At 29.1% G+C, this 27083-nt stretch overlaps 3 protein-coding genes across 3 annotated transcripts; all 3 read right to left on the bottom strand.

Moving 5' to 3' along the window:
- Nucleotides 1–8218: 8218 nt before the first annotated feature.
- Nucleotides 8219–22198, bottom strand: LOC123298778 (endothelial lipase-like). The gene is made up of 7 exons (XM_044880875.1): nt 21997–22198; nt 12098–12191; nt 11155–11318; nt 10303–10554; nt 9759–9947; nt 8979–9156; nt 8219–8291 (listed from the first exon to the last, which is right to left on the bottom strand). The coding sequence occupies exons 1-7, from the start codon at nt 22007–22009 to the stop codon at nt 8219–8221; spliced, it is 963 nt and encodes a 320-aa protein (XP_044736810.1). The 5' UTR covers nt 22010–22198.
- Nucleotides 22199–23178: 980 nt separating this feature from the next.
- On the bottom strand, nt 23179–24247 carry LOC123297500 (putative lipoyltransferase 2, mitochondrial). The gene has a single exon (XM_044879174.1). The coding sequence runs from the start codon at nt 24245–24247 to the stop codon at nt 23552–23554; it is 696 nt and encodes a 231-aa protein (XP_044735109.1). The 3' UTR covers nt 23179–23551.
- A 1-nt stretch (nt 24248) lies between these two features.
- Nucleotides 24249–25046, bottom strand: LOC123297499 (Werner Syndrome-like exonuclease). The gene has a single exon (XM_044879173.1). It carries the CDS (start codon nt 24999–25001, stop codon nt 24249–24251), a length of 753 nt encoding a protein of 250 aa, XP_044735108.1. The 5' UTR covers nt 25002–25046.
- Between the last annotated feature and the right edge of the window lie 2037 nt (nt 25047–27083).

Raw genomic sequence — 27083 nt, 5'->3', positions numbered from 1 at the left:
TTATTTTGAAAGATAATTTAATGGAAAGTGTTTTTACTTATGTTTCAAGTTCGAATTTATCGTTCCTTACCCGAAACAACTAAAACAGAATAGATGATCTTCAAAATCAACTCAAATTGGAGAAGACTATGAGAAAACAAGTGAAAACAAACAATTGACTGAGTTAATTGTTGAAATACCATGCATAGTCAGTGTTGATTTCATTATCACATTACACATACAAACATGTGACACATACATAACTGATAATCAAGTATAGTACATATTATAAAATTTCCGCCTAATTGGCGCCCTCACGGATAAACAGTGATGTTTACGAAAAAATGTTTCAAACAAAAGTTGTTTAATTTTTGATAAGGAACATTTTTTACATTTAAACATTTGTTCTATCTCTAACGGTTTACAAGATGGGTCCTACGGACCCAAGACCCAATTGACCTATGATGCTCATTTACGAACTTGACCTCACTTTTTACGTCCTGAGTACGCTGTAAAAATTTCAGCTCGATATCTTTTTTCGTTTTTGAGTTATCGTGTCCACAGACGGACGGACAACCGGAAATGGACTAATTAGGTGATTTTATGAACACCTATGACAAAATTTTTTTCCTAGCATCATTATTTTTAAGCGTTACAAACTTGTTACTAAACTTAATATACTATGTATATTTCATATATACATAGTATAAAAAGAAGTTTAATGGAGAATATTTTTAGCTATGTTTCAAGTGCGAGTTAAGAGTTCCGTACCTGAAATATTTGTCAGGGGTTTTTAAAATAATGTAAGTTTCACTTGTTAGCATTGAATTTCCATGCATTGTCATTTATTATCTTATCTATGTTCAAAATTTCAAGTTTCTACCACTACGGGAAGTTAGTTTGAAATTAAATACAAAAGACCCGAACAGGCATACACGAGAGCGAGTTAATAAAATGTACTGTATTTCTTGTACTAATAGAGGTACTAATAATAATTATTTAGTCATAATATCAATCAAAGTTCAATATATTTAATTAATACTTTATTATGTATGTATTTGTACCTTGTCATACTTGTTATTATTTTAAGCATGTTTACTTAGATTATTATATTTTAAACAGATATAATTAATTTTTAGTGCTCTGAATACAACAACCGTTTTGCACATCGACAAATTAACCTTTTTTCCGTTTTTTGCTGAATAAATTTTCGAACTTAGGTCCGATCTCGGTTTTCGACCAAAATATGTATATCCCAAAGTTTGTTTCAAAGCATGTACACTCACTGTCAGAAAAAGTGCCACAGTTAAAACATTCTAAGCGTACGCATCATATGTTATGTTATAATAGTAACACTTAGAATGTTTTAAAACGAGCATTTTTTGTGACATTGAGTATACATACACACATCTAAAAAACATATCGCCAAGTTTACTTTGTTTGCGCTAAGAAAAAAATTGTATTTATTCTGCGGAATCTGAAATTAATTTTAATAAACAAAAATTGGCTATTGTTATAATAAACCATTTTCAACATGAGGTTGAAATAATATTAGGATTAATAAACCTGCTATTCGAAGTTACCTGCAAATTTGCAACCTTCTATCTTTTGTAGATTTGTGAAAAACCTACCTGGAAACCTCTGGAAACTAAACTTGGGGAAATAGCCACTTTCATCTTCTTAAAATAATCAGAAAAGGTTGGTACGACATTAGGCTCTATAGATCCGTAGTCCGCCGGACAGCATCTTTTTTGTTAAATGATTAATACATTCTTGAAACTTCGTGATTGACTTTCTTTTGACGAGCCTACCAAACTGTCTCTCGACAACTTTTTACGACAGTGCTGCGTTTTCAAATGAGCATGATAACGTCATATTTAAGCTATCGGACTGAAAAAACCCAGCAAGGAATTTGTCAGACACTATGACCACTTGATAATATTTTGTACGACAAAAATAATGCCCCGATGAGCTTGTTTACTAATACTTAAGTATTTTTCACTTAGTTGTTTTTCAATACATACATAGCTCACTTTTGCTATATTTCTTTAATAATTTTTAATGTTATCAAGTGGTCATAGAGCCCGACAAATTCCCTGCTGCGTTTTATCAGACTGATAGCTTAAAAGTTATCATGCTTATTTGAAAACGCTTTTTCGAAAAAAGTAATAAAGAGAAAGTAGTAGTGGTTTGGTAGATTCGCCAAAAGGAAGCCACTCACGAATTTTTAACTATATATCAATCATTTAACAAAAATGGTGCTGTCCTGCGGACTAACAACTCAAAGCTACATACCGATTGGCAACCTTCTATCTTTATTACACAATTTATTGCTCTTAGATTTGCATAGCTATTCTTCGAAACTGTAAGAAATAGACGGTTCCAATTTGGCAGAGAAATTTAAATTATTGGTTGATTGTGCTTAATGTCATATAAACCCGATTTAATAATATGAAAGGGGTGAAAAAAGGCTAATGAGTTTTTCATCCATCTCCTGGATATTGTCAGATAAGTTTGGCGGACAAAATTTTGGTTACCCTTTCACAATCGTTAAATCGTTAATTTTCGAATTCAACTTCAACGAGAGTTATCGAAGGCTAAAAATGTGTTTTTAAGGAATCCCAACAATTGATGTGAGTTTCGACAAGATGAGAATCCCTACCCATTTTTCGAGCAAAGGTCCGGTTTATAAGTTTAATTAACAACCTCAAAGTTTTTGAAATGTTTAAAAAATTTTCGCTTGCGGTATTACAACTTCTTTTTATTGCTGGGATATTTATTTGATACATCATAAATATTTTGAAATGATTATATTTTTTAAATAATATGCAATAAGTTACAAATATTTGAATATTACTCAACAGTACAAATATTTAATGGGAAATAAATATAAATATTTAATGTAGATAATAGGAAATAATGTGATTAAATTGTTTATACATACAGGGTGCACCGTTTTATGGTTAATATCAATAGAGAATATTCATGTATTTTTTTTATATTTTTTAATTCATTTGTAGTAAAAAGTATAAATACTGCTTAAAAATGCTGTAATTAAGTGTTAAAAAAATATTTAAAATACATTATAATTTTGAGATATTTAAACGCAGTTTTTTGGCGCTCTCTGTTGATGACGTATAAGTACGTGATCTGTCAATTGGTGACAGCTCAATGTATAATTTACACTTTAAAAGGTAATAGTGTACCGTTAGCACTTTTTCTTATAAAACATCCTAGAACATCAGGAAAAAAACCATTTTCAAGCATTTTTTACGTAGATTACGAATCCATGTGCGACAATACCGAAAAATTCTTTAATTCAGGAAAATATGCTTTTTGAAAATATGAATTTTCTTGGTTAATACAAGTTATATTATAAGCCTAAAATGGAATATATGGGTTAAGTTAATTAAACATATGTTTTTATGATATTTTATTTACCTTATTTATTATTAAATATGTTAAAATTATACAAAAATTATAAAAATATATTCAATAAAATAATATTTTTAAATATTTAAGTATTTAGTAGGTATCAAAACAAATATGGCGTCAACAAGTGACATTTACCTTGTTTGTGTATACATTTAGAAAATAGGGTTGACGACACCATTGATGGATAGTATGAAAGCCTAAAAACAACTATTAATCTACGATACTCATGCTAACTCGATCCCGTTAAAAGTACGATTGACATCAAATCACAGAGTGAACGCAAGGGCCAAAAAACCCGCAGACCCGTTCTAACTCGACCCCATTAAAGGCATGGCCAACCCGTAGATCGCAGGGTGAATTCAATCACAGAATGAACGCAAGGGCCAAAAACCCGCAGACCCGTCCTAACTCGACCCCATTAAAGGCATGGCCAACCCGTAGATCGCAGGGTGAATTCAATCATATGGTGAAAGCAAAAGCCAAAAATTTTGCGAGCTCGTGCTAACTAGACCTTAAAAGCATGACCAACCTGTGGTACACAAGATGAACGCAGCCATTTGCGAGTTGTTTGCCTCATGCGTTCACCATGTGATCTACGGGTTGGCCATGCCTTTAATGGGGTCGAGTTAGGACAGGTCTGCGGGTTTTTTGGCCCTTGCGTTCACTCTGTGATTGAATTCACCCTGTGATCAACAGGTTGGCCATGCCTTTAATGGGGTCGAGTTAGGACGAGTCTGCGGGTTTTTGACCCTTGCGTTCACTCTGTGATTGAATTCACCCTGTGATCAACAGGTTGGCCATGCCTTTAATGGGGTCGAGTTAGGACGGGTCTGCGGGTTTTTGGCCCTTGCGTTCACTCTTTGATTTGATGTCAACCATACTTTTAACGGGATCGAGTTAGCATGAGTATCGTAGATTAATAGTTGTTTTTAGGCTTTCATACTATCCATTAATTGTGTCGTCAACCCTATTTTTGCATGTTTACACAAACAAGATAGATGTTATATGTTGACGCCATATTCATTTTGAAACTTAATACTTAAATATTTAAAAATATTATTTTATTGAATATATTTTTATAATTTTTGTATAATTTTAACATATTTAATAATAAATAAGGTAAATAACGACCTATTTTTAATTAATTTAATACAGTTATTAATTTTTAGGCTTGAAAATATTAACCAAGAAAATTGAGTATATTTTCCTGAATTAAAGAAAAACTATAAGTTTTTAGGTATTGTCGCATATGGATTCGTAATCTACGTAAAAAATGCTTGAAAATGGTTTTTTTCCTGATGTTCTAGGATGTTTTATAAGAAAAAGTGCTAACGGTACACTATTACCCTTTAGAAAAATTAATTTACAACACAGAATTTACACTCGTTATTATTAAGTTTTCTAATAAAAAGCCGTAGAATAATATAACTCAATGTAATACCATATAAAATGTAAGTAATTAATACCATACAGTATGTCAACAAATTTGACAAGCCTGTACTATGATGTTACGTCCATATTAAAATTTGAATTTCCATTTTAGAAATTTTCAAATGCCCTCACTGAATTTGTACTTTTATTAATTAATTTTAAGTAATTAAAATGATATTAATTACTAAAATAATCGTTTAGTTGAAATGCCCAGTCATTAAAGATACGGAAGAAAAATATTTGAACCATATTTTTTCAAGAATATTCCCTATTACCGTTGCCATGAAAATCATAAAAAATATTGAGTAATTATATTTAATTGTACATACTTTCTGCTACGTATTCCCTAAGACTAAACAGCTCTACTGTTAGTAATTTTTTGTTAGTAACTTTGCGCATAGTTGTAGCCAATAAAACAGTAAAAAAAAATCTTTCAAATTTGCGCAATATACCTCCAACCACTCAAATAATACACTCAAGGGTAAAGTATGATCTGGGTTTTTTTATTTTTCTTTGTCAATAGCCCTAAGATACCAACAATGTCCATATGAATAATTCTAATTCTTGGTATGGGGTATAAAAAGGTGGTGAGACGCATTCATCATGGAAGTTCAAGGTCAAAGTTCACTCTATAAGCATTACCATTGAAATTGGTAATCAGTTGATTAACATCACAAAATTTATTCGATTGCTAAAAAGCAAAGCTAACGGTGTAAAACATTGTCTGTAATCTTACTTAGAGAGTTAGAGTATAATAAAAAATAACCGGCATTTAATTAAATCAATACTAACTGGTGCCGGTTACAATCACATGACAATAAAACATCTATAAATTGCATTTAAGTAATTGCAAATATTGATTTAATGCAAGATTGATAGCTTTGTAAGCAATTTAAAACTCAATTATTTAAACATTACTAGGGACTAAATTTATATCAAAAAATTACCAATTTAATCTATAAAAAATGATACAAAAATAGAAAATAAAAAATTCAATTAGCTTTTGCAGCAAGGTTATCAGTTTTAACTAAATAGTAAATTTTAAATTTTCAATATAATAATGTATCCCCATATTGTGCTTAGAGTGGGATAACAATAAAAGATCAATACAATTCATTTCTATTGTTTTCCAGAATTAATTTAAGAAAATTGTATTCAGATTTATAAATTAATTTTTAAAACTCAATTAAACTTCTTATAAAATTAAGCAGCTTGTTTAAAAATACCCCTTCCAATCAATAAAATTTCCTACAATAAACTAGTGAAAGGTACTAAACAATGAAATAATTTTTAATCCATATTTCATTAGAAAATGATTAAAAAAACAGTTTATAAAATAATGACAATAATTAATAACTAAAATAAATTATTTAAATGATATTTTTATTGTTATTTATTAGTTTTAATGTTAATAAAATTAAGCATTTGCATAGTAATAAAACTAATTTTTATTAACTTACCTATTGAATGTATCACTTTAAAATTAATAATTATTTTGCACAAATTACACTAATTTCTTGAAAAATGTAACGCCATAATGGCAAGTTATAAACCATGAATCGGATGATTATATTAAATTGTGTTTCAACTTATTGATTAAACAGAAACTAAAATATATAATTGACAGTTGGGTATTATGTATGACTTACGAAACTGGATGACAGTTTAGTAGTGTATTGTCATGATATTTTTATCTGGTTTATCTACATAATAGAATTCTGTATTGGTTGATATCTTTACTGTTTAATATTTAGTTTATCAAGCTTCTTACAGATGGCACAACAATATAACGAATAAAAGAAACGAATTTAATTAAAAACCAAAGAGCATAGGATAGAGGAGAAGCAGCCCATATGAGCTAATGTAAAATCGTAGTATACGAGTTTCAGCGCCTCTACCGAGTCAGGCTTTCAAACTTAATAGTTAATAGTCACCCCCGCAAAGTAGTTAAACTTAATAGTCATACCCGCAAAGGCCTACAAACTTAATAGTTGATCGCCTCAGACTCCAGATGTCACTTATAATTATACTTCTGCTTCTTGTCTATCCTATAGTCTTTGTTAAAAACAAGTAAAAACACACAATTGACTGAGTTAATTGTTGAAATACCATGCATAGACTGTGTTGATGACTCTATCACATTACACATACATACATGTCACACATACGTAACTGATATTCCCATAATTACATACTATACAATTTACGCCTAATTTTCGCCCTCGCGGGTAAACAGTGATATTTACGAAAAAATGTTTCAAATAAAAGTTGGTTATTTTTTTATAAGGAATATTTTTTACATTTAAACTTTTGTTCTATCTCTAACGGTTTACAAGATGAGTCTACGGACCTAAGACCCAATTGCCATATATTGCTAATTTACGAACTTGACCTCACTTTTTACGTCCTCAGTACGCTATAAAAATTCCAGCTTGATATCTCTTTTCGTTTTTGAGTAATCATGATGACAGACGGACAGACAGACGACAGACAGACAACCGTAAATGGACTAATTGGATGATTTTATGAACACCTATGCCAAAATTTTTTGCTTAGTATCAATATTTTGAAGCGTTACAAACTTGGGACTAAACTTAATATACCTTGCATATAACATATATGCATGGTATAAAAAAAGAAACAAATTTAAGGACACGTTCCCAAAGAATCGCATTTCCTTGGGATCATGTTTTAATCGTGTATATGAATTCTCATTATTGCCATTTATAAAAAGGTCAATTTTTAGATTTAAGCTGTTAAATTTTGCATAAAATTTAATTCATTTTTTGGGAACGTCCTTAAGAATACTATGGAATAATACGGAATAATTGAACATAACATTCTACTCACCGAAAACGTTTGGCGAAAATGTAGCTGAACCAAAGTTGCATTTTATTACTGACATGAAATGAACGCCTCTAAGGTTACTTTTAATAAGTGGTGTCACGAGACTACCCCTTCCAGATGGCCTTGGTTGCTAATTTATACAAGGCATCGTTTTACTCCGACTGCTTTTATCAAATCAAGGGCATAATAAAAAGGGTGATAATGTTTTCTGCAAGTATCAAAAATTCAATCTGGCCACAAAAGCAGTCAATGTTTAGCGTTTACCACAAAGAACACGATCACAGTAGTATAAGAGTGAAATTATGTCATAGAAGTAGGTTTTCAATCTCCGGCCATCATCTGCAGGGTATTATCATAACACCTGGAAACTTTTAAAACCTCTTCATTGTTTTGAGATTTAAACAAAAAATGTTTTGTGAGTTAAAAGTTGATCAATATGAAGTATTTAAAAAAATCAAATATAGAATTCTCAAATTTATTTTATCAAAATAAAAAAAGAAATAAAAATTATTTCTATTTTCATAATTTAATCAGCTCCATCCTTCCCCAGGGCATACGGTGGCTCCTTATTTGTACTTAAATAATATTTTCCAGTTTTACTAAAAAAATTAATACATTATCTTAAAAGTTTACGTCATTTTAAAATTTTCAGAAAGAAATGCAATTTTTTATAAATATTTGATTATAAAATTAGTGCAGTTTTTTCGTAATGTGTTCTGGATTGGTAACCAATTTTAAAGCCAGCCTTCAAGCATCAAAAATTAGGACGGAAGATCAATTCTTTCGAATTGATCTTCTGAAATGTTACGGGTTCAAATCCCGATGGCGGATATTTGTTGAATAAAATTAATGGAAGTTTAATTGATTAAAAAGTCGTTAGTAACTCGCTATTCTTGAAAGTGATTTATACAGTTTCCATTCACAAACTCTTAAAATATGCCAGTCTAGTTCCCCTCAAAAGCAATTGCAGAGACGCACTTACTACCAAATTTTAGTCCACATTAATCTGTTTCCCCCACCCAAATCATGATTTTTACCTTTATTAGTAACTTTTTTAAGGCACTGTAACAAACTTCGCCACTTCTGCTCTATAGTTTTCCATTAATTTTTAACGATGTATTCAATTTTTATAGTATTTTATTTATAAGACGATGTAATATAAGTTAAGTCTAGGCTAGATACTATAATTTTAAGATCTTTTGTAATTACTCACTGTAAACTGACGATTTAATAAATTCATTTTGAACTTGAACTTATTAAACCCATAAAAAAAATGTTTTACTTACTCCCGTGACACATATTCGCCCATTGTTGCCAAAGGATTTAAAATTAAAAATCGACATACTCCTAAGTTATGTAAAAACAAACTACCACATTTCCTGCCAACGAAAGGTATTGTATTGTCAATACTTTCAGCATACAGAACGACACTCCTCACATGATTACAACTGGTATTTTCTGTAACTGTAAAATTTAATTTAATGACTATTTTCTTCAATGTCGGATTTATTATGTTGCCGCGTCGTTAAAAGTTTGTTAAATTTCCGTTGTGCACATGATTTTGCAATGGACTTTTCATTGGTCATTTATTGCATCCGAATAAAGATAATCTCGGTGAAAAAACTTCACTTGGATTTTTTGAGCCGATCGACATTTTTATTGTCTTATTTCTCTGGGCTATATTTGCTACAGGCAAAATTTTTTTAAACTATTCATTTTACTTCTGTCATTTACGAAAATCACCATGCCACAATTTTCGGTCAGTTCCAAATAGCCACCATACCACCGCAAATATTTCGCCTATACGATGGTGTAAGGCTATTTGCCCCGCGACCGGCGCTATGATCACATTTTCATTTCGATAATTACGTAAATTCTGCAATGTATGAAAGGGTCTCCATAATGTAATAAATGATTCTAGAATTTTTTGAGAGTGACCCCAAGCCTATTAACAGAATTTATCCTTTAAAAAGAGCAAATTTTGCGGAGAAGGGCTGAAATTGCAAAAAGTATACTACCTTATCTGGGGGAAGAAGCAGATTTCTCCCACACCTGATTATACACACCTGATAAACTTGTATCACATCCTGGTTGAATTGTACCACCATTTACATAAAAATCAATATGTCCGGTATCTTTTATTTGTCCATAAACTAAAGCGTTTGTATGTATAATATCCACAAATTGTGCATCTTCTTTGTCTAATATTTTGGTTAAATCGTCTGTCTCAAATAACGGTAATGCTGGATCTAAGCCTAATAAATTTAATTATACCAAAGAACAAATAAATATTATCAAAGATAATAGGTAAATGAGAAGTGTAGAATATTTCGAATAAAATTTGGATTTTGCTCCAATTTCCTAGATCAATTTTTATATTCTATGTATTTATATACGAACACGTAATTCGGCTACCATATAGTCATCATCAGTATGAATTAGTTAATCGTAATTACTTTTATAGTGTATGTTACTCGATGCTAATTTGATTACGGTCACACCTGTGTATGACACTATATGATAGTCGAAATACGTGCATTTATATAATAGAAAAGTTGTTCTAAGAAACTGGAACAAAATCGAAATTTAATACCAATGAATGTTTTGTACCTGATATTCGACCTATTTTACCAGATTTTAAATAATTCGCAATTTTACCAGAAACTTGTGCACCTAAACTATGGGCAATTACATGGATTGAGTTTATTGGTATTGATGCATTTTCTACTAAATAATCAATCATTTTAGCTGTACAATTAGCAACTAATTCAGAATTTATAACAGCCGTTTGATAACATGGCAATTCTGCTAATGGACCATAATCAACCATAATTATACTGCAATTACTTTTTTTAAAGAAACCTGTCGAAAAAGTAGACCTTAATTTTTTTGATAAATTATACAGAGATTCATTAATTTTTTTTAAAAATACTCTGCCTCCTGAAGACACCAAGTTGGAATCGGTTTGAATCTATTTTGGACATCTCGAATAATAATTATATAAGTTTGCAATAGTTTTTAAGTGAAAATTAATTTTCGAGACCCGAAAGCCGTAGATTTTTGTCCGTAACTCCGTAGCTCATTCTGTACAAAGTTAAAGTTTTGAATTTATGAAGTATAGAAACCTTGGTGCTTCGCAAACACTAGCGTCTTTTTTTATACTTTTACGTGGTACAAAGAGATATAAGCTTTAAGGTCTAACTGGAACATTCAAATTTTTGAGTTTTTCAGAATCTAAAATTCAAAAGGCCTTCTAGACATGATAGAAAGATGTGGTTTTCGACATTCAACGCAAAATTCTTTGAAACATAAGGGGAAATTTTCTACTTTTTTCATTGGAACCCCCTTCTTCCGAAAATGGGAAAACTCCTGGAAACTGCGTTTTTCTGTTCTATAATTTATACATGGTAGAAAAAAGGATATTAAAATACAATTATTAAGAGTTAAATACAAAGTAGGTACCTGTGCGTAACATTTTGAAATTAGTATCGTTTCTATTCTGACCATACCCATGGATTAGTATTTTAAGCGTATTATCGAAATACATTAAACGAGACGATGTTATTAAGGTAGATAGATGGTTAATGTCATTAATATAGAAACGTGTCGGATTATCAGCATCATTACTAAAAAATTTTTTTTTAAATATTGTTATATTGAACATTGTTATTAAGATAGAAACATATGATATGGTCAATATTTAAAAACATATTTGTCTTTGTTATTACGATAAAACAAACAATTGACTGAGTTAATTGTTGAAATACCATGTATAGACAGTGTTGATTATTGTGTCGCATGAAAAAAGCAAAAGTTTTAAGCAAAAGTTTTTTTTTTTTTTTATAAGGAACATTTTTTACATTTAAATTTTTGTTTTATCTCTAACGGTTTATAAGATGGGTCCTACGGATCCAAGACCGAAAATTGACCTATGTCGCTCATTTACGAACTCGACCTCACTTTTTACGTCCTAAGCACGCTATAAAAATTTCAGCTTGATATCTCTTACTAGTATTTATTTTCTACTTTTTAGTTCAGCTAGCTGCAAAAGTGTGTATTTTAGTTTTTTTAAACTAATATTTATTAATATTATTTATGGAATGTTATCTGCGCTTCCACTATCAAATATTTTAGTTAATCGTTAATCCTAAAGAAATCCTACAAAATCTTTATCAAGACAATCAGACAAATTACTCCGTGATAAGTGTGCGAAGTTTTCATTCAATCCGACGTTTTGAAGTGGGTGAAAAACACGTTCAAAGATTCCGTTATATAGATACATACCAAGCTTATGAAAGCGCGTTATATTAGTGGTAGGAATTGAAATAGAAACATTATGGGATTGTCAATTTACCGTTTTCCATAAAATGATCTCATTTAATTAAATATAGGTAATGGAACCTACCTTGTGTAAATCCAAAATGATATATTTGAGTTAGGACATGTGGATTCAGGCACAATGCAATCCAGTAAATCTTTCTTCATATAACTTGCAGTCACTATAAAACAAAGCGATTAGAAATTATTACTGTAGTTAAAAAGGACTCCTGTTTTAACCAAATTTTCCCGAAAAAGAAATTATTCGATCATCCCCATAAGTTGAAGCTTAAAGGGCCACATAAAAGTAAAGTTCAGAGAAACGGAAAACATAAAATTAATTGTTTTCCCCTAAGATAGATTTAAAATATTTAAAAAACCGTTGTTTATTTATTTGATTTTTACTTCACAGATAGCTCCGGAGACTTTTTGGATTTTCATGTTTTCTGATTTTAAATTTGCTTTTACACCATTTTATCTATTTTTGTTTAAATTTGCTAGTAAAAGTAAAGGTAAAACGAGAAAACAACAGACTTTTTATTCTGTAACAGTAACCATCAACAATCAATTTCGGATTTTATTGAGATTGAGCTTTATACTAGATTGGTGCGTTTTTCTTTTGTGCTTTCTCAAATGTTATTTTCTTTTTTCGGTATTTCGCAACGTAAAAAAAAACATAATTTTCTTAGATAGGTATACACTAAACTCACCAACACTCAATATTTGAAAAATTATTATTATTAAATTATTATTAACTGCTTCCATATTTTGTTTGCGTAATAAAAAAATTTTACAAAAATTACTGTATTTATGCGATATTTTAAAAAATTTTCCTTTTAATGAGTAATCATAATTTATATGTAAGTACTAAGTATATAGCTTTAAAAACTTATAATTTCTAAACTATTTTATCGAACTATTTTAAAAATCTAAAATTATTCGAAATTATTTACTAAAAACATTGTTAATGAAATGACATAAAAATGGCGGTGTTTTAAATAATTTTCCTTTTAATGAGTAATAAATATTTTAAAAATGTGAGTAAAATAAAAAAATTAATATTAAAAGTCAAAAAGCCCGACTACGTACAGTTAATACTGAAAATAAAAAAACAAGACCAGTAGTTTACATAGCGCGGACTTGAGCAGTCGAGATCTATTAAGGAAAAATTTGAGCCGGTCTAGATTTTTAATGTTTTCCTACTGTTAAAACAGTTATGTAAACTAATGGTCGTGCGAGTCGGGTTTATTTATTTTTTAAATTCCCATTTTTAGTTAGGATTTTCAAATATATCTCACATTAACAATAGTTAGTATCCGACTTTCATTTGTAGCTCTCTAAATACCAAACGCGTGGCCCGATTTTAATTATTCTTACGACAAGCAATTTGTACATTTTATACCTCTTCAATGAAACCCCGCATAACATAGTTCGTCGATTTTCATTTTTTTTCTTTTTCATAATATGGCGTCAGGTTGTCGTCATTAAATTTTCATTACACTCAAGTCTAGTGACTAAGCAATGCAATAAAACAAAATCATCTTATAGAGGCCATTCTAGAAAAAACAAAAGGCGTTTTTTTATGAAGCTCTGTGAAAAATTCTTGTTTTGCTACACCCCAATTGGGTCAATAGCGATGGGTACGCCCATGCATACATCTGACACTGAACGAATTTATAAAGTGATATAGAGAATAGATAGAATTCTATGCAGCTAATTCGTCTAATAAACCTTGAAAGCCTACCGTAATTATAGTAATTAATTAAACTTAATTATAAAATTAATATTTCGAAAAATTTCAAATTTTTAATTTTAAAACATTATAGCGAATATCTTAAATATCCTATTCACCTTCGAACTCTAATCCGAGCCTGTACCCCGGCATATGAGAGTTGACAATACATGATCGAACCAGATTTATTTACTAGCCGACTCGGCCACTCGTTGCTGTGACTTTTAAAATCAACAACGAAAATATAACACAGAATTTCGCGTATTATAATTGTATAAAAAAATACAAAATAATATGCAGCTCAATGAAAATAAGATATTTTTACACAAATAACTGAACACGCACGTTGTTTATATTGAATTTATTGCGAGGCACCTGTTTGAAATTGAAGCATCAAATAAATATTAGAAATTGAAACACAGGGCTATCTATTGAATACTTACATAAAATAAAAAATTCTTTTGTTTGCTTGAGAGAAATTGTATAACTCTCACCGCCATCTATTGAAAATTTATAGAAGCTAGAAGTAAATTCAATCTTTTCTCTATAAAAACCTAAAATTGTCAATAAAAAAATTTGGTGTTCTCTAACCGAGATAAAAAAATTCCTTACAAAATTTCATTGAAATCGATCGAAGATTTTTATAAATATTTATTGTAAGATTACTAAAAAAGAATATAATAACAAGCTTGATTTGTAAAATTTTGTTAAGGCTTCGGTAAGGGCTAGCCATTAGCCAACCAAAATTGATTTATTTATCTTAGCCAAGGCTTGATTTTCTGTATAATATGCCCAAACTCGATTCTATCGCCAAACTTGGTATTTCCTACTTCGATTGCTATAGCTCGAATAGGTTTATAAAATGAGTTAACAATACCTATTCTAATGTTTAACTTTTTTTTTTATTCTTGATTTAAATAAAAAACCATGACATTAATATTAACAAATAAAATATTACCTATTACCATTTTAAAATAACTAAAACTTGCTTCTAAGTAAATATTGATTTCCTTGGTAAATTGTCTATCAATATCGGACATAGGTTCAGTAAATAAATAAAAGATAAGATATTGTAAAAATATTATATGAATATTTCACGTGTTCGATTATAATTTAGTATAATTTTAGTTTTTTAGAGTTAAAATGAAAAAACAACATTTTTTATTTTTAAATATAATTATTTATTTTTTCAGTCTTTTAATTTTTTTACAAGTTTATTTTCCAAATAGTAATTTTAAATCAAATGGTGTGCCTTTTAAATCGTAAGTTTAATTATTTTACTTCTAATCGCATGTTTATAGAATACTAAAAGATTCTAAAAGATTTTAGGGTCTCCCCTAGTTAATGCAACTAGTTTGTAACTGGTTGCAAATCAATTTTTGACCATCAGAATGCCAATAAAAATTGTGAAAAAAATCACGTAAATCGACTGTTTACAAATTCGTCTTCTTGTTTGTAATATTAAATTAAAATCTTGGGAAGTGGGCTTTAGTTTGCAAAACAATTGGAAACTAGTTTGCAACCAGCAAGTTTCCATGATAAAAACAAATTTTGTTGAAAATTGGTAAAAAAAACCCAGTCCACGGATGGAACTTTTTAACCACCCAGTCCACAGATGCAGATTGAATCAAATTAATTTGCTAATCAAAATGAATACAGCGAAATTTATTAGCAAGTAACCACGGAAACCGACTGATTTCCGTGTCAAAGCAATCTAGTTTCAAACTGGTTTGCAACCTAAATCTTAATCGTATGTGTAGGGCCGTTCGCAGTACTGAACTAGTTTTTCGACAAAAATCCGACACCCCTTGTAATTTGACGTAACTATATTACAGTGCAGATTTATTATAAATATATGAATTTTTCGTGGCTAAAATTAGAAAATGATTGAAAACTTATCACTTTGACATGTAATTTGTCGGATTACAAGTTCCTTTTCAAAAATCTGGACTACAGGAAGTCCGACAAATTCGATAATTCGACACCACCTTGCAAAACGTTTGTTGAATTACCGCGAGTCCACTGTATTCCTTTTTATTGTTTATTTATTTACTTATTTTATTTATTTACTAATATTTTATTCCTATTTATATTAAAAAATTGTTTTTTCGTGGCATGTTACAAATTATTTATAAATAATGCATATATGACAATCAATAAATAAGATAGGTATTAAGAATAAAAATGAGATGATATATTAAAAAAAAGAAATTTTCTTTCAGAAATATTGAACGAAAAGTGCATAGAACTGTAATTATGATCATAGATGCCTTACGTGAAGATTTTGTGAATTCAACAAAAAATATGCCATATTTAAACAGCTTATATAAGACTAAAAACTGTTGTTATTTTCCTACACGAACCGAAGTTCCAACCGTCACTTTACCTCGAATAAAAGTAAGCATTCGTTTTAAATGTTCTCAAAAGTTTGGGATAATATGTATACAATAAGTAAACTACCTAAATGGATTTAATTTTACAGAAGATAATTTTATATTGTTTCAGGCTTTAACGACAGGTTTAGTGCCAAATTTAATAGATGTTATAGCAAATTTTGGAAGTAATGAACTGCAAATAGATAATATACTTAAACTTGCTCACAATGATAATCAAAAAATAATATTTTTTGGAGATAATTTATGGATAGATTTATTTTCAAAAATATTCACTCGCAGTGATGGTACAGCTTCTCTTTTTATCACAGATTTTACGGAGGTATTAATAGAGTATAGGTAATAGTTAATATTTAGAATATTTGAATGGATGAAAATATTTCATTGATTTGTTCAATGCGAAATAATTAAAATTCAATATATATAGAGATTACTAACTGCCCCGACGAACTTCGTCAATGAATGTCGTGTTTGCTGGGAAATTTCAACTTTAAAAACAAAGACTACCGCGCTATAACCTTCACTTCCTTTGACCTCACTTTTTCAGTGTTAACATATCGAAAAGTTCGTTATATATTTACCATGCTCTTTATTTTACTTACCATTATTACAATATCTTTTGTCAATTTTCGGTAATAATTGACTTTCATAATTTCGATTGGCAGAACACTTCTCAAACACAAAATATTTCCATGTTACCTTAATAATCAGATCAGATTCTTATTTCAACACTCAGATCCTTATTTCAAAACTCTTTCCCACATACACTTTCTTTGTAGGTAGGCAGGTTGAAAGACTGTTTCAGCAATGCCAACTCTCACTTTGAAGTCTAGGGTCCATTATGTTATCCTGTGTATTTACTTTTTCCCTAATTATTTCAACTACTCATTTCTTTGGAGAAACTGAATACACCTCTTCCATGCATATACCATGCATACACCACCCCATCACGATTATTAATTAAACTAATTTTTATTGTGAGTTACAAAAGTTCTTTGTATGAGTTACAAAATATTTATCAATACTTAAAAACAAATTTCTCCTCCTTTTTTAAATTTTATTTAAGTTAATTATTATTTCTACTTAAATTATTCTTAAATAAAATTCGCTTGGTTTAAGCAGCTCCTACGTGATGGATTTTGTTTCTTAATTGAAATGGCACTTGTATTGTCCAAATACTATTGGCACGTCGGCTAAAATACTACTTTAAAATAAGTTTTCTTTTTGTTTAATAGCTCTTTTCATGTTTTCAATTAACAAAATTGTTTTTAGGTAGATGATAATGTAACACGCCATTTGAATTCTGAATTAGAAAAACATGATTGGGATATCATGATCTTACATTATCTTGGTTTGGATCACATAGGACATTCTAAAGGGCACAGCAATCGATTCATCAGACCAAAACTATTGGAAATGGATGGTATAATTAAAAAAATACATCAACAATTAAAAATATGGGTAAAATTTGTATTATAATTAGATTATCCTAAAGTATATTTTTAAAATTAATCCTTTTTTTTTAATTTTAGGAAAATATTACAGAACAAAAAACACTTTTCATTGTAACTACTGATCATGGCATGAAAGATGATGGAAATCATGCTGGAGGTTCACCACTCGAAATTAATATTCCGCTCATTTCAATTGGATATCCTTGTGCAAGGTACAGAATAACCCCTTAGGAAGAGATTTAATGTTGCATAATATTACAAAGGCAAAGCTAAAATCTATCAACTGGGCTTAAATTAATATAGCACTGACGAGAATCATGACTCAATTGCATTATCTGTCTAACAATGGCCGACACGACGTACCATACATTAATTTTAGACGATGACATAATGTTCTTAAACAAGAGTGGGGTCAGAAACCCTAAAAGTATTTTGGAATAACAAAAAAAACTTATAATCTGAACTAAGAAACTAATTAAATTCAAAATCAACTATCAGAATGGTTGTTTGACACAAATCGAATATAATATCAAATTTGAAATTAATTATGTTCGGAATCTGACAATGTAAAATACCTACCAGCCATCTCTATTAAGTCCCATTGTAGGACTTAACTAGTTCCAATCTGATGTCAGAACATGATGTCCCCCTTCAAACCCTGCAACTTTTGCTTAAGTAATTTTTTGATTGGTTAACTATACAAAACAAGCAATTGGTCATAATGTAAAACACTAAACAGCCCGTGTAATGTTTGCAAATCATGTGTCCAATGTTTTCCACGTAGAATATTCATCACGTATTTTCTCGTCACTATATTTGCAACAGTAAGTCACTTTCTTGCTGTACCCATCACATGCAACATGTTAATAATACTTAGAATGTTTTTACTAGTGTGTTTTTAATAAGTATACGTATTATGTGATTATGCAACATTCAGTCATTTTTCATGTTATATTTTACTAGCTGTCTATTACATACATTATATTTTACTTTTTTTTTTGTTAAAATTGTATTCACAGCACTTCAATTTCACAGATTGATATTGCGCCAACATTATCAGTATTATTTGGTATACCATACCCATTATTTAGTATTGGGAATTTAATACCTGGATTATTATCTGATCTATCAAAGACTGAAACATTGTTTGTATTTGAATCCTACTATCAACATTTAGTTAATTTATCAAATGCATCATCGTTGCATACGTTATACAAAGGTGAGTGTAAAACGATATATTTAAGATGATTCGAACTCGATTTCAGAAGTAAAAAAAGCTGCAATACCATCCTGTGCCAAGTTAAAGTTTTTATGACTTGCAGAAGAATAAACCCTTTCCAGATTTCGAAAACTCAAATAAGTTCTCAAGAGTCCGATCAAATTTTAGTTAAATCAAAATAAAAGTAATGTTTTTTTCAGAAACAAATGACAAATATAATAATTTACAATCATTACTTAGTGAAGATTTTAAAATGAACAAGAGCAAGAGCTATGACAAAATAAACGATAATGATTTTGAAATCCTTTATTCATTTTATCGCAATGAAATTAAAATTATAAGTGATCAATTGGTTGGAAATAGAACTATAGCATCTGACCTGTACACAATTTTAGTTTGTACGGTTTCAATCATCTTGAATACGATAGTAAGTACATATAGTTTATCACAAAAATTTTTTCGGTATTCCAAAATGGATGTTAACAGAGTCAATTCGTTCTGAAAAGATAAATTGTTTTGAAAAATACTTTTTTTAATTGTAGTTTTTTTTTTAAATATTTCAATCGAAAGGCGGATCCATCGGGGATTCTGGTTCAACTATCCCTCTCCCGGTACGGATTATTAATATATCATTATAAATGGTAAAAAATCCCAAAAATCTAAAAAAAGAGGAAGATGATAAAATAACCCCACCCCTGAACGAAATCCTGGATCCGCCACTGCCATTACTCTTCAAGCAATTGAAATATAATTTTGGAGCAAGAATTAATTGAGTAAGGTAGTTAATAAGACTAACAATATATTTTTTCCCAAAATATTAAATATTAAAAGACATTTCCTATAAGAATTGTTTTTTTTTTATTTTGTGGTAATTTTTGGCTTTTTCAAAATAGCCTTTAAGCCTAGATATATAAGCATTCCTTAAAAGATTTAATTTAATTTTTTAGGCTTTATATTTATTTCAATCCAAAGAAGATTATAGTTTCAATTTGTATATGATGTTACCAATCATAGTTTTATGTAATCTGTTGCAAATAATTATATGCTTTTTTCATTTGGAAAATTGTCAATTATGCAATTTGAAAAGTTTACCAATTATGAATTTTTTATATCTCTCAATTATCATGAATTTCATCAATGTCTCAACAGATATTCTTAAAAAGTTAATTACATCATTCTACGAACCTAAGGTATAGTAACACGATCAGGTTTTCAAAATGATTCAGGACGGGTGGTTTCTTGAAGACAAGGAACCATGGAAAATAAGTTCCACGTCTATACGAATTATTTCATTATTAAAGAAAAACGCGTACTTTTAAAGTTTTGAAGTTTTTACAATGAATTCCAGGTATCGCCATCAAAAAATTCCTACGAAAATCTATTCATAATTGCGTATTTTGTACAAATTATATTACCGTTTTCAACTAGCTATATTCAAGATGAACAATATGTGTGGAATTATTGTTATTCTACAATATTAATAATAATATTTATACGATTATTTTCTATTAATTGTACTATTAGAACAATTGTTAATTGGTTACTATTATTAATTATTCATCGTTTAATACGTGAATTGAATATAACATATAATTATGAAGTTCCAGATAATATTTCAACATTTTATAAAAATGAATCAAATATTACAATGCTAACAACTCAATTTGTATCAAGTAAGTATTTTTTGTTGCCATTTTTATATTTTAATTTTAAACATTTTTTCTGTTTAGATTACTTTAATAATATCACAATATTGTTTTAAATATATCCAATAGGATCGATCTTTTTTTTAAATATACTCTCGCGTCTCGCCTTAAAAAAATCGAATCTTTTACAACAATCCAAATTTTTTCGAAATTTCAAACTGCTGTATATCCGAGAAATAAATAAATTTTAACTTTGCAGGTTTAATTTTGATATCTTTGGTGTGTAAACATTTATTTAAGCCAAACAAATTTGTGTATGTTTTAATTAATATTAATTTGTTTATTGTATATTTATATCGAGCATCGAATGGCACAGTTATATCCATTTTACAAAAAAATGAACACAGGTATGTTATATGATGAAATCATTGAAAGTAAGGAAAAAAATGAACCTATGGAGAATTAAAAACATCTACTGTAGTATTACAATAGGCTACACAACCCCTTAAAAGTTTTATAAACAATAAATCCACCCTGTTTAATCTATTCAGTTTATATAAATATTGATACCTAAATATTTAGGATTTGTGCTTTTGTATGTGTATATCCCTTTTTAGCAAAAACCACGCAGTTAATCCAAATAAAATTGGTTTCATTATACAAAGTGTCTGAAAAGCGCATTCAATTTTCTTAAATTTTTATTATGAAAAATAGTAAACCCTTGCAGAATTATTAGTAAATTTAGAATTTTATTTCAGTGGTATATTGGAAGCGTATTTGTCATTTATTATTTCAATAATTATTTTCATTTCTATAATTATTTCGAAAGATGAAAATCAACAACAGATTCACGGGAAAATATTTACATATATAAAAGGCTTTACTTTATTCTGGATCTTAATAAATGCGCTGTTATTACGCCCTCATAATGTGATATTATTGTTTGTTATATTGTGGACCAGTTACCAAATACATGATTTACCAGAATTTCGAACTTGTATCATAATGTTCCATTATTGGATGGGAAAAACATTTTATTTTAATCAAGTAAGCATTGGAAATATCTTACTCTGTTCAGCGTCGAATTATTATACGTATTATTTTAAAATATAATTTTTGTTATGTTTAAGGGAATAACGAACAGTTTATCTAGCTTAGATTTAACACCAGGTTATATTGGACAAACATCGTATAATCCTTACATTGCAGGACTTTTAATATTGATGCACACCTATTGTATGCCTATATTGGTATATTTATTATTGTTAATGTATGCATGTAAAAATTTGGGGCAGAATAATATCAGGTAATTCGTTTTTTCAAAGATAACATAATAATATATTTTGAGCAAAAGCGAATAAAATGCGTCGCGTCAGTGTGTATAATTTTTTCAAAGTGCAGGGTATAAAAGGGATCATCATAGGATAACCGATAAAAATTATTATCATTCTAGCGTGTGCTAAATGATAATAAATAAAAATAAGTTTTTGTTATTATTTTGATTTTAGGCATTACGTAAATAAAATTTCGACAACACACTTACTTCTAATATCCATGTCTTCAGCTGCTTATTGTATTGTGATGATTGTTTTCCAGTCTCATGAATTTAATTGGATTATTCATTCTCCAAAAATGGTTTTCGATTCAGTATATGCTTGTATCATTATTATATGTATAATATTTTCAGAAATCATATTCAGCATTAATTCTAAGTGTATTCAATAGAAATAATAACGTCTTATTATTATTATACCTACAAAATATGAATTATATTTATGAATTTAATTATAACGAGAATATAAAATTAAAATGATGAAAATGTAGTGTAATTTTAAGAAAGTTTTAACCTTTTAAAGATTATATGTTTGAATTTAAAACAGCAAATACCTCATTGTAATTGTATAATTTAAACAAAAAAAAAAATAACAAACTTTTTAAGATCATGTTAAATATATAGTTTATTGTAGTAAATATAAGGCACAAAATTATTCAAATACATTATTAATGTCCGGAAAATTTAAAATAATTAACCTAAATTAAAATCGTTTAATTTACAATTTTTAATTAACTACAAAAAAAATCATGGATATAGGAATATTTTAAAAGGGATGGAGTATAACCGAGTGGGGTGAGTCTCACTCAGGGGGAAGAGGCAGGGTATCATTGTGCCTACTTTCTATTGGCTGTTAACTAGGCGCATGCTTAAAGCTCAAACTATGCTCAAAGCCTTCTTTAAATGTTTTTGATTCGTTTGTAAGCATGGAAACATGTTTGATATATGGTTGACGTGTGTGGACAACATAAATAAATAATCTTATATTCAAAAGTAAAATTTGTAAAGAAAAATAAATACGTGAAGTATTTATGCTTGTTTTAAAACAATTTTTTCAACGATATAAGTAACCTAAACGCAACAATATTCTATTCACTTTTGTTAATATTCAATCGTCAATCCTAGGGTTACAACTATTATAAGTTAACTAATGAAATTCAAAAGAAGGCTTAAGAATGTCTCGAAAATACGTCAATTAATTTTCAATAAGTGAACTTTTATTTTTGTTATTTTACGTATTTGCGATATATTCTTTAGGTAATTAGTCGGTCATAGGAATATTAAAAGTATATTCCTTCATCCAAGGGTAATTAGTTAAAAATATTATATTTGTAATTAATTTCTAAATTGTATTTAAAAAAACAAATACATTTTTTTCTTTAGGGTAAAAGATTTTACTTTAAATAGAAATATTTTATGCTCGGACCAATCTACAACACACGCAGAATTCGCTACCCATTTAAATTTTCCCGCAATTGAGAGTGCGAACAGCCGCATCCAATCAAAAGCAGGCATATTGCTTGAGGTAATCTAAAACCATAGTTATAGAAATATTAAAATCTAAAACACACGAAATATTATCGTTCTATTTGAATTTCCCGCAAATGAAAGCCGCAACCAATCAAAAGTAGGCACATTGCTTCTCCCCTGAGTGATACACCCCCCCCCTCTCGCCTAAAGTAGGACTTTATACTACATCCCTACTATAATTACTAGATCCGTGATTTTAATTCAAAATTTATTGGATTTTAAACAAGTACGTTATTTAATTTATATTTTCCATAATTTTTGTATGCACGTCATTATTTAAATATAATAAATTGCAATTAAACAATTTTTTAAAACTATTTAAAAACAATGGCAACGCATCTTGTACAGTATATTCCGTGTTTAATTCTTTTGAAAGTGATGTAACACCTTTATCTTCAATACCACATGGTACAATATGATCATACCATTTCAAATCAACATTACAATTTAAAGCTAATCCATGCGTAGTTACATATTTACGACCATGTACACCAATTGCACATACTTTATTATCACCAATCCAAACACCCGTATGTGGTGATGTATTTGCACGTAAATTTAATTCACTACACATATCGATAATAGTTTGTTCAATTGTCGACACATACCATCGCATGCTGGGTTTAAAATTTTTTAAATTTACTATCGGATAAGCAACTAATTGACCAGGTCCATGAAACGTAATTAAACCACCACGATTTGTCTTAAAAAATTCAGCACCTAAATTAGTTAAACGTTTTTCATCTTCACTCGTATATCCTTTAGTACGAATTCCAATTGTATAAACGGGATTATGTTCTACGATTACTAAAATATCCGAAATATCGTGATGAATTTTATTAAAATGATTATTCGCTAAATATTGTTGTACTTTCAGTGCCTCGCCGTAGCTTAAACGTCCAACATTTAAAACACGAACGATTCGTTCCATCTTAACAGATTGGTGGAGTTATACTATCTTGTTCGTTGAATTGTTTTTCTTCTAAAACAGCTCGCTTTATCAAAGACTTGAGATGCTTATAAAGTGAAAGTGAAATAAAAGCATCAATTGCTGCATATTTTTGTTGATCATCAGATAATGGAATTACATGCCATTGACTCATACGAATTTTTTTATTTTTATCAATTTGCATTTTCAGAAAGTAATTCACTAATTTTTCCATACTCCATGATCGTAGCTTAGATATTTCTTTAGCTTGACTTCTTGAATCAATACAATTGTCTAGCAGTGTTTCTTTTGGTATATTTGGAAAATCTCTTCCTAGTTTATGAATATCGTTTCGTATATTTACACCACACAATTTTACACGTTCGTGTCCTAATAATGCTGTTAAAGCAGCAGGTAATTTTGTCAATAAACTAACCTGAAATAAATAACAAATCCGTTTATTTGGACATATTTGTATTAAAGCTGTTTTCCCAGGACCAGTTTTAAAACTAAATGGCCATTCCATATCAAATCCAAGTGGAAATATATCATCTTTTGATTCTTTGACTTCATTTAATAGTTTATCAGATGCTAAAGCTATATCGTCAAATGTTGTGTAATATTCGATTTTTCCATAAAACTTCACTACCGGGTATTTTTCAATATCAATTTTTGTAACTTTTGGTTTAGGTTCTTCATCAACTAATCCATTTTCTTTATACCATCTTCTAGTTCTCATACCTTCCTTATTTTCCATTTTAACAAATTTTTAATAAACTTATTATTCACTTGATAAATTGTTTTCCCGCCAAATGAACGTTTAATAAAATAATAAATCACTGATCTCTATACACTATACTGGATTGGTTATTATTACTACTAGTATCACAGACTTATATTAAATTTATAGGTATGTTGCGTAAATTTTAGGACAATTGAAGATTTTTTTTTTTGTAATGGTCAATATACTTTTGAAAAAAATAAATACATATGCAACAAATATAATACTAGGAATAGCTTAATTAAGCTGTGCCTATGTGAAAGATCAAATTTCAGATTGATGGAGAACAATGCAAGAAATAGAATAATTCATCTTTACAATGAAATAAATTATAGTTTGGTCGAGAGACAATATTGGTATCTGACATATGGGCGGGGCTAAAACAACATGGTTGACATAAAGTGACAAATTTTAAAAATAACATAGCAATAGATACTCTTTGTGCAATTTTTCAAGAAGAGAATGATTAATATTAATGAAATTTGTTGTTGGGGGTAAACAAAACCGAGTAATCGTAATTTTATTGAAGGTGAAAGACTTTAGAAAGCAGGTCATGTGATTAAATGTGGAAAAAATCAAGTCGAAAATGATGAGAATGTGCTCAGTTTAACGTCATACTGTTTACAAACAACTAATTTAAAAGAAAAGCCTCATCAAATCGATCTAGATAAATAAATATCTCTTCAAGTATTCTTGATGTCAAAACACAGTAATCTTTTTAGATTTAAACATATTAGTTGATAAGATATAATCTTTTTTTTTTAAATGAAGTGAGCACACTTTTTGATTTGTAAGATATTTTTTAACTGCAGTGTTTTCTACCATAATTTTAAGACATCTGTATTCGTTTTGGAACGACTTGGGTAATTTTTCACACAACACTTTACTCTTCTCGATAATTTCGGTGACATATGGATCGACGAAGTAAAACTTTGTCAAAAACAGATTTGCCGGACAGGACGTCAATAAATCACTCAAAGCACTCGTTATTTGCAATGAAGATGCTTTTTTCAAATGTTTATGAAATGCTTCGCATTCTGGCACGATTAGTGATGTAATGCGGTTTTATCTGTGACAATAGCTGCAAATGAACGCTACTTTTTAACTTTGCGTCGTCTCAAAACATACCTTAAATCCACAATATCTGAAGATCGATTAAACGGTGTTTAGCCTCGCTCATTATACATCGCAGTACAGTGGTCGATTGCGCCCAGAATTAACTTATTAAAAAATAGTAGCTTGTTGAAAAATTTGGCTTAATAAAATATTCCCTTACTCGAAAAAAGAGTTTCTTATTTTTATTTACTTTATGACCTAACAAGATGAACACAAATTTGAACATCTTCCCCCATGGATGATTCCAGCACACGGGCCTAGTAAGAATGATTATGCTAAAAATTTATTATCCCTAACAGAATCGTTTATACGGAATTCTTTTTACTTAATTTTATGGCGTTGTACTTACATATAAATAATAAACTCCTTTCATCTTTGGCGATAATTCATCCGATTTTCTTCTTTGAAAAAATCGCAACATTATTTCTAACTTACTAATTAAAATTACAATTAATCTTTTTAAAAATTCATTTGCATATAAAAATTATTTTATTTGACATGAAAATAGAATGACAGATAAAAATAAATAAAAACATTGCAACACTGTTTAATTTCCCGATAATGATGTCATCCACAGATTATAGTTTTTATTTTAAAAAAGATTTGCAACTTCCTGTAAAATTTGTACTATTTTGGTTCTCTGAAGGTGCCTTTCTCCAGGTGGCTCTACACGTTATATTCGTGTAGGACCAACTATTAGTTTTGATAATAATTTATCCATTTCAATGGTTGTTGGGGAAACAATATTTTATATATTTTTAAATAAATAAACAATACGTCTTTCAAAATTCGTTTGCATGTCATTAAAATTCGTTAAATTTCTTTATGTGTATTCTCAATTGATTGTCTTTATTAACATTTTGTGAATTATTTGTATAGTGACATTATATAAGTATTTTGGTCGTTTTCATTGTGCCCGTGTTCATTAACTAATTAGTGTAA

This window comes from Chrysoperla carnea, chromosome 4 (assembly GCF_905475395.1).
Source record: "Chrysoperla carnea chromosome 4, inChrCarn1.1, whole genome shotgun sequence".
NCBI classification, from domain to species: Eukaryota; Metazoa; Arthropoda; class Insecta; order Neuroptera; family Chrysopidae; genus Chrysoperla; species Chrysoperla carnea.
Note: the sequence above shows the minus strand (reverse complement) of the source record. Positions and strands in the feature narration are given on the sequence as shown.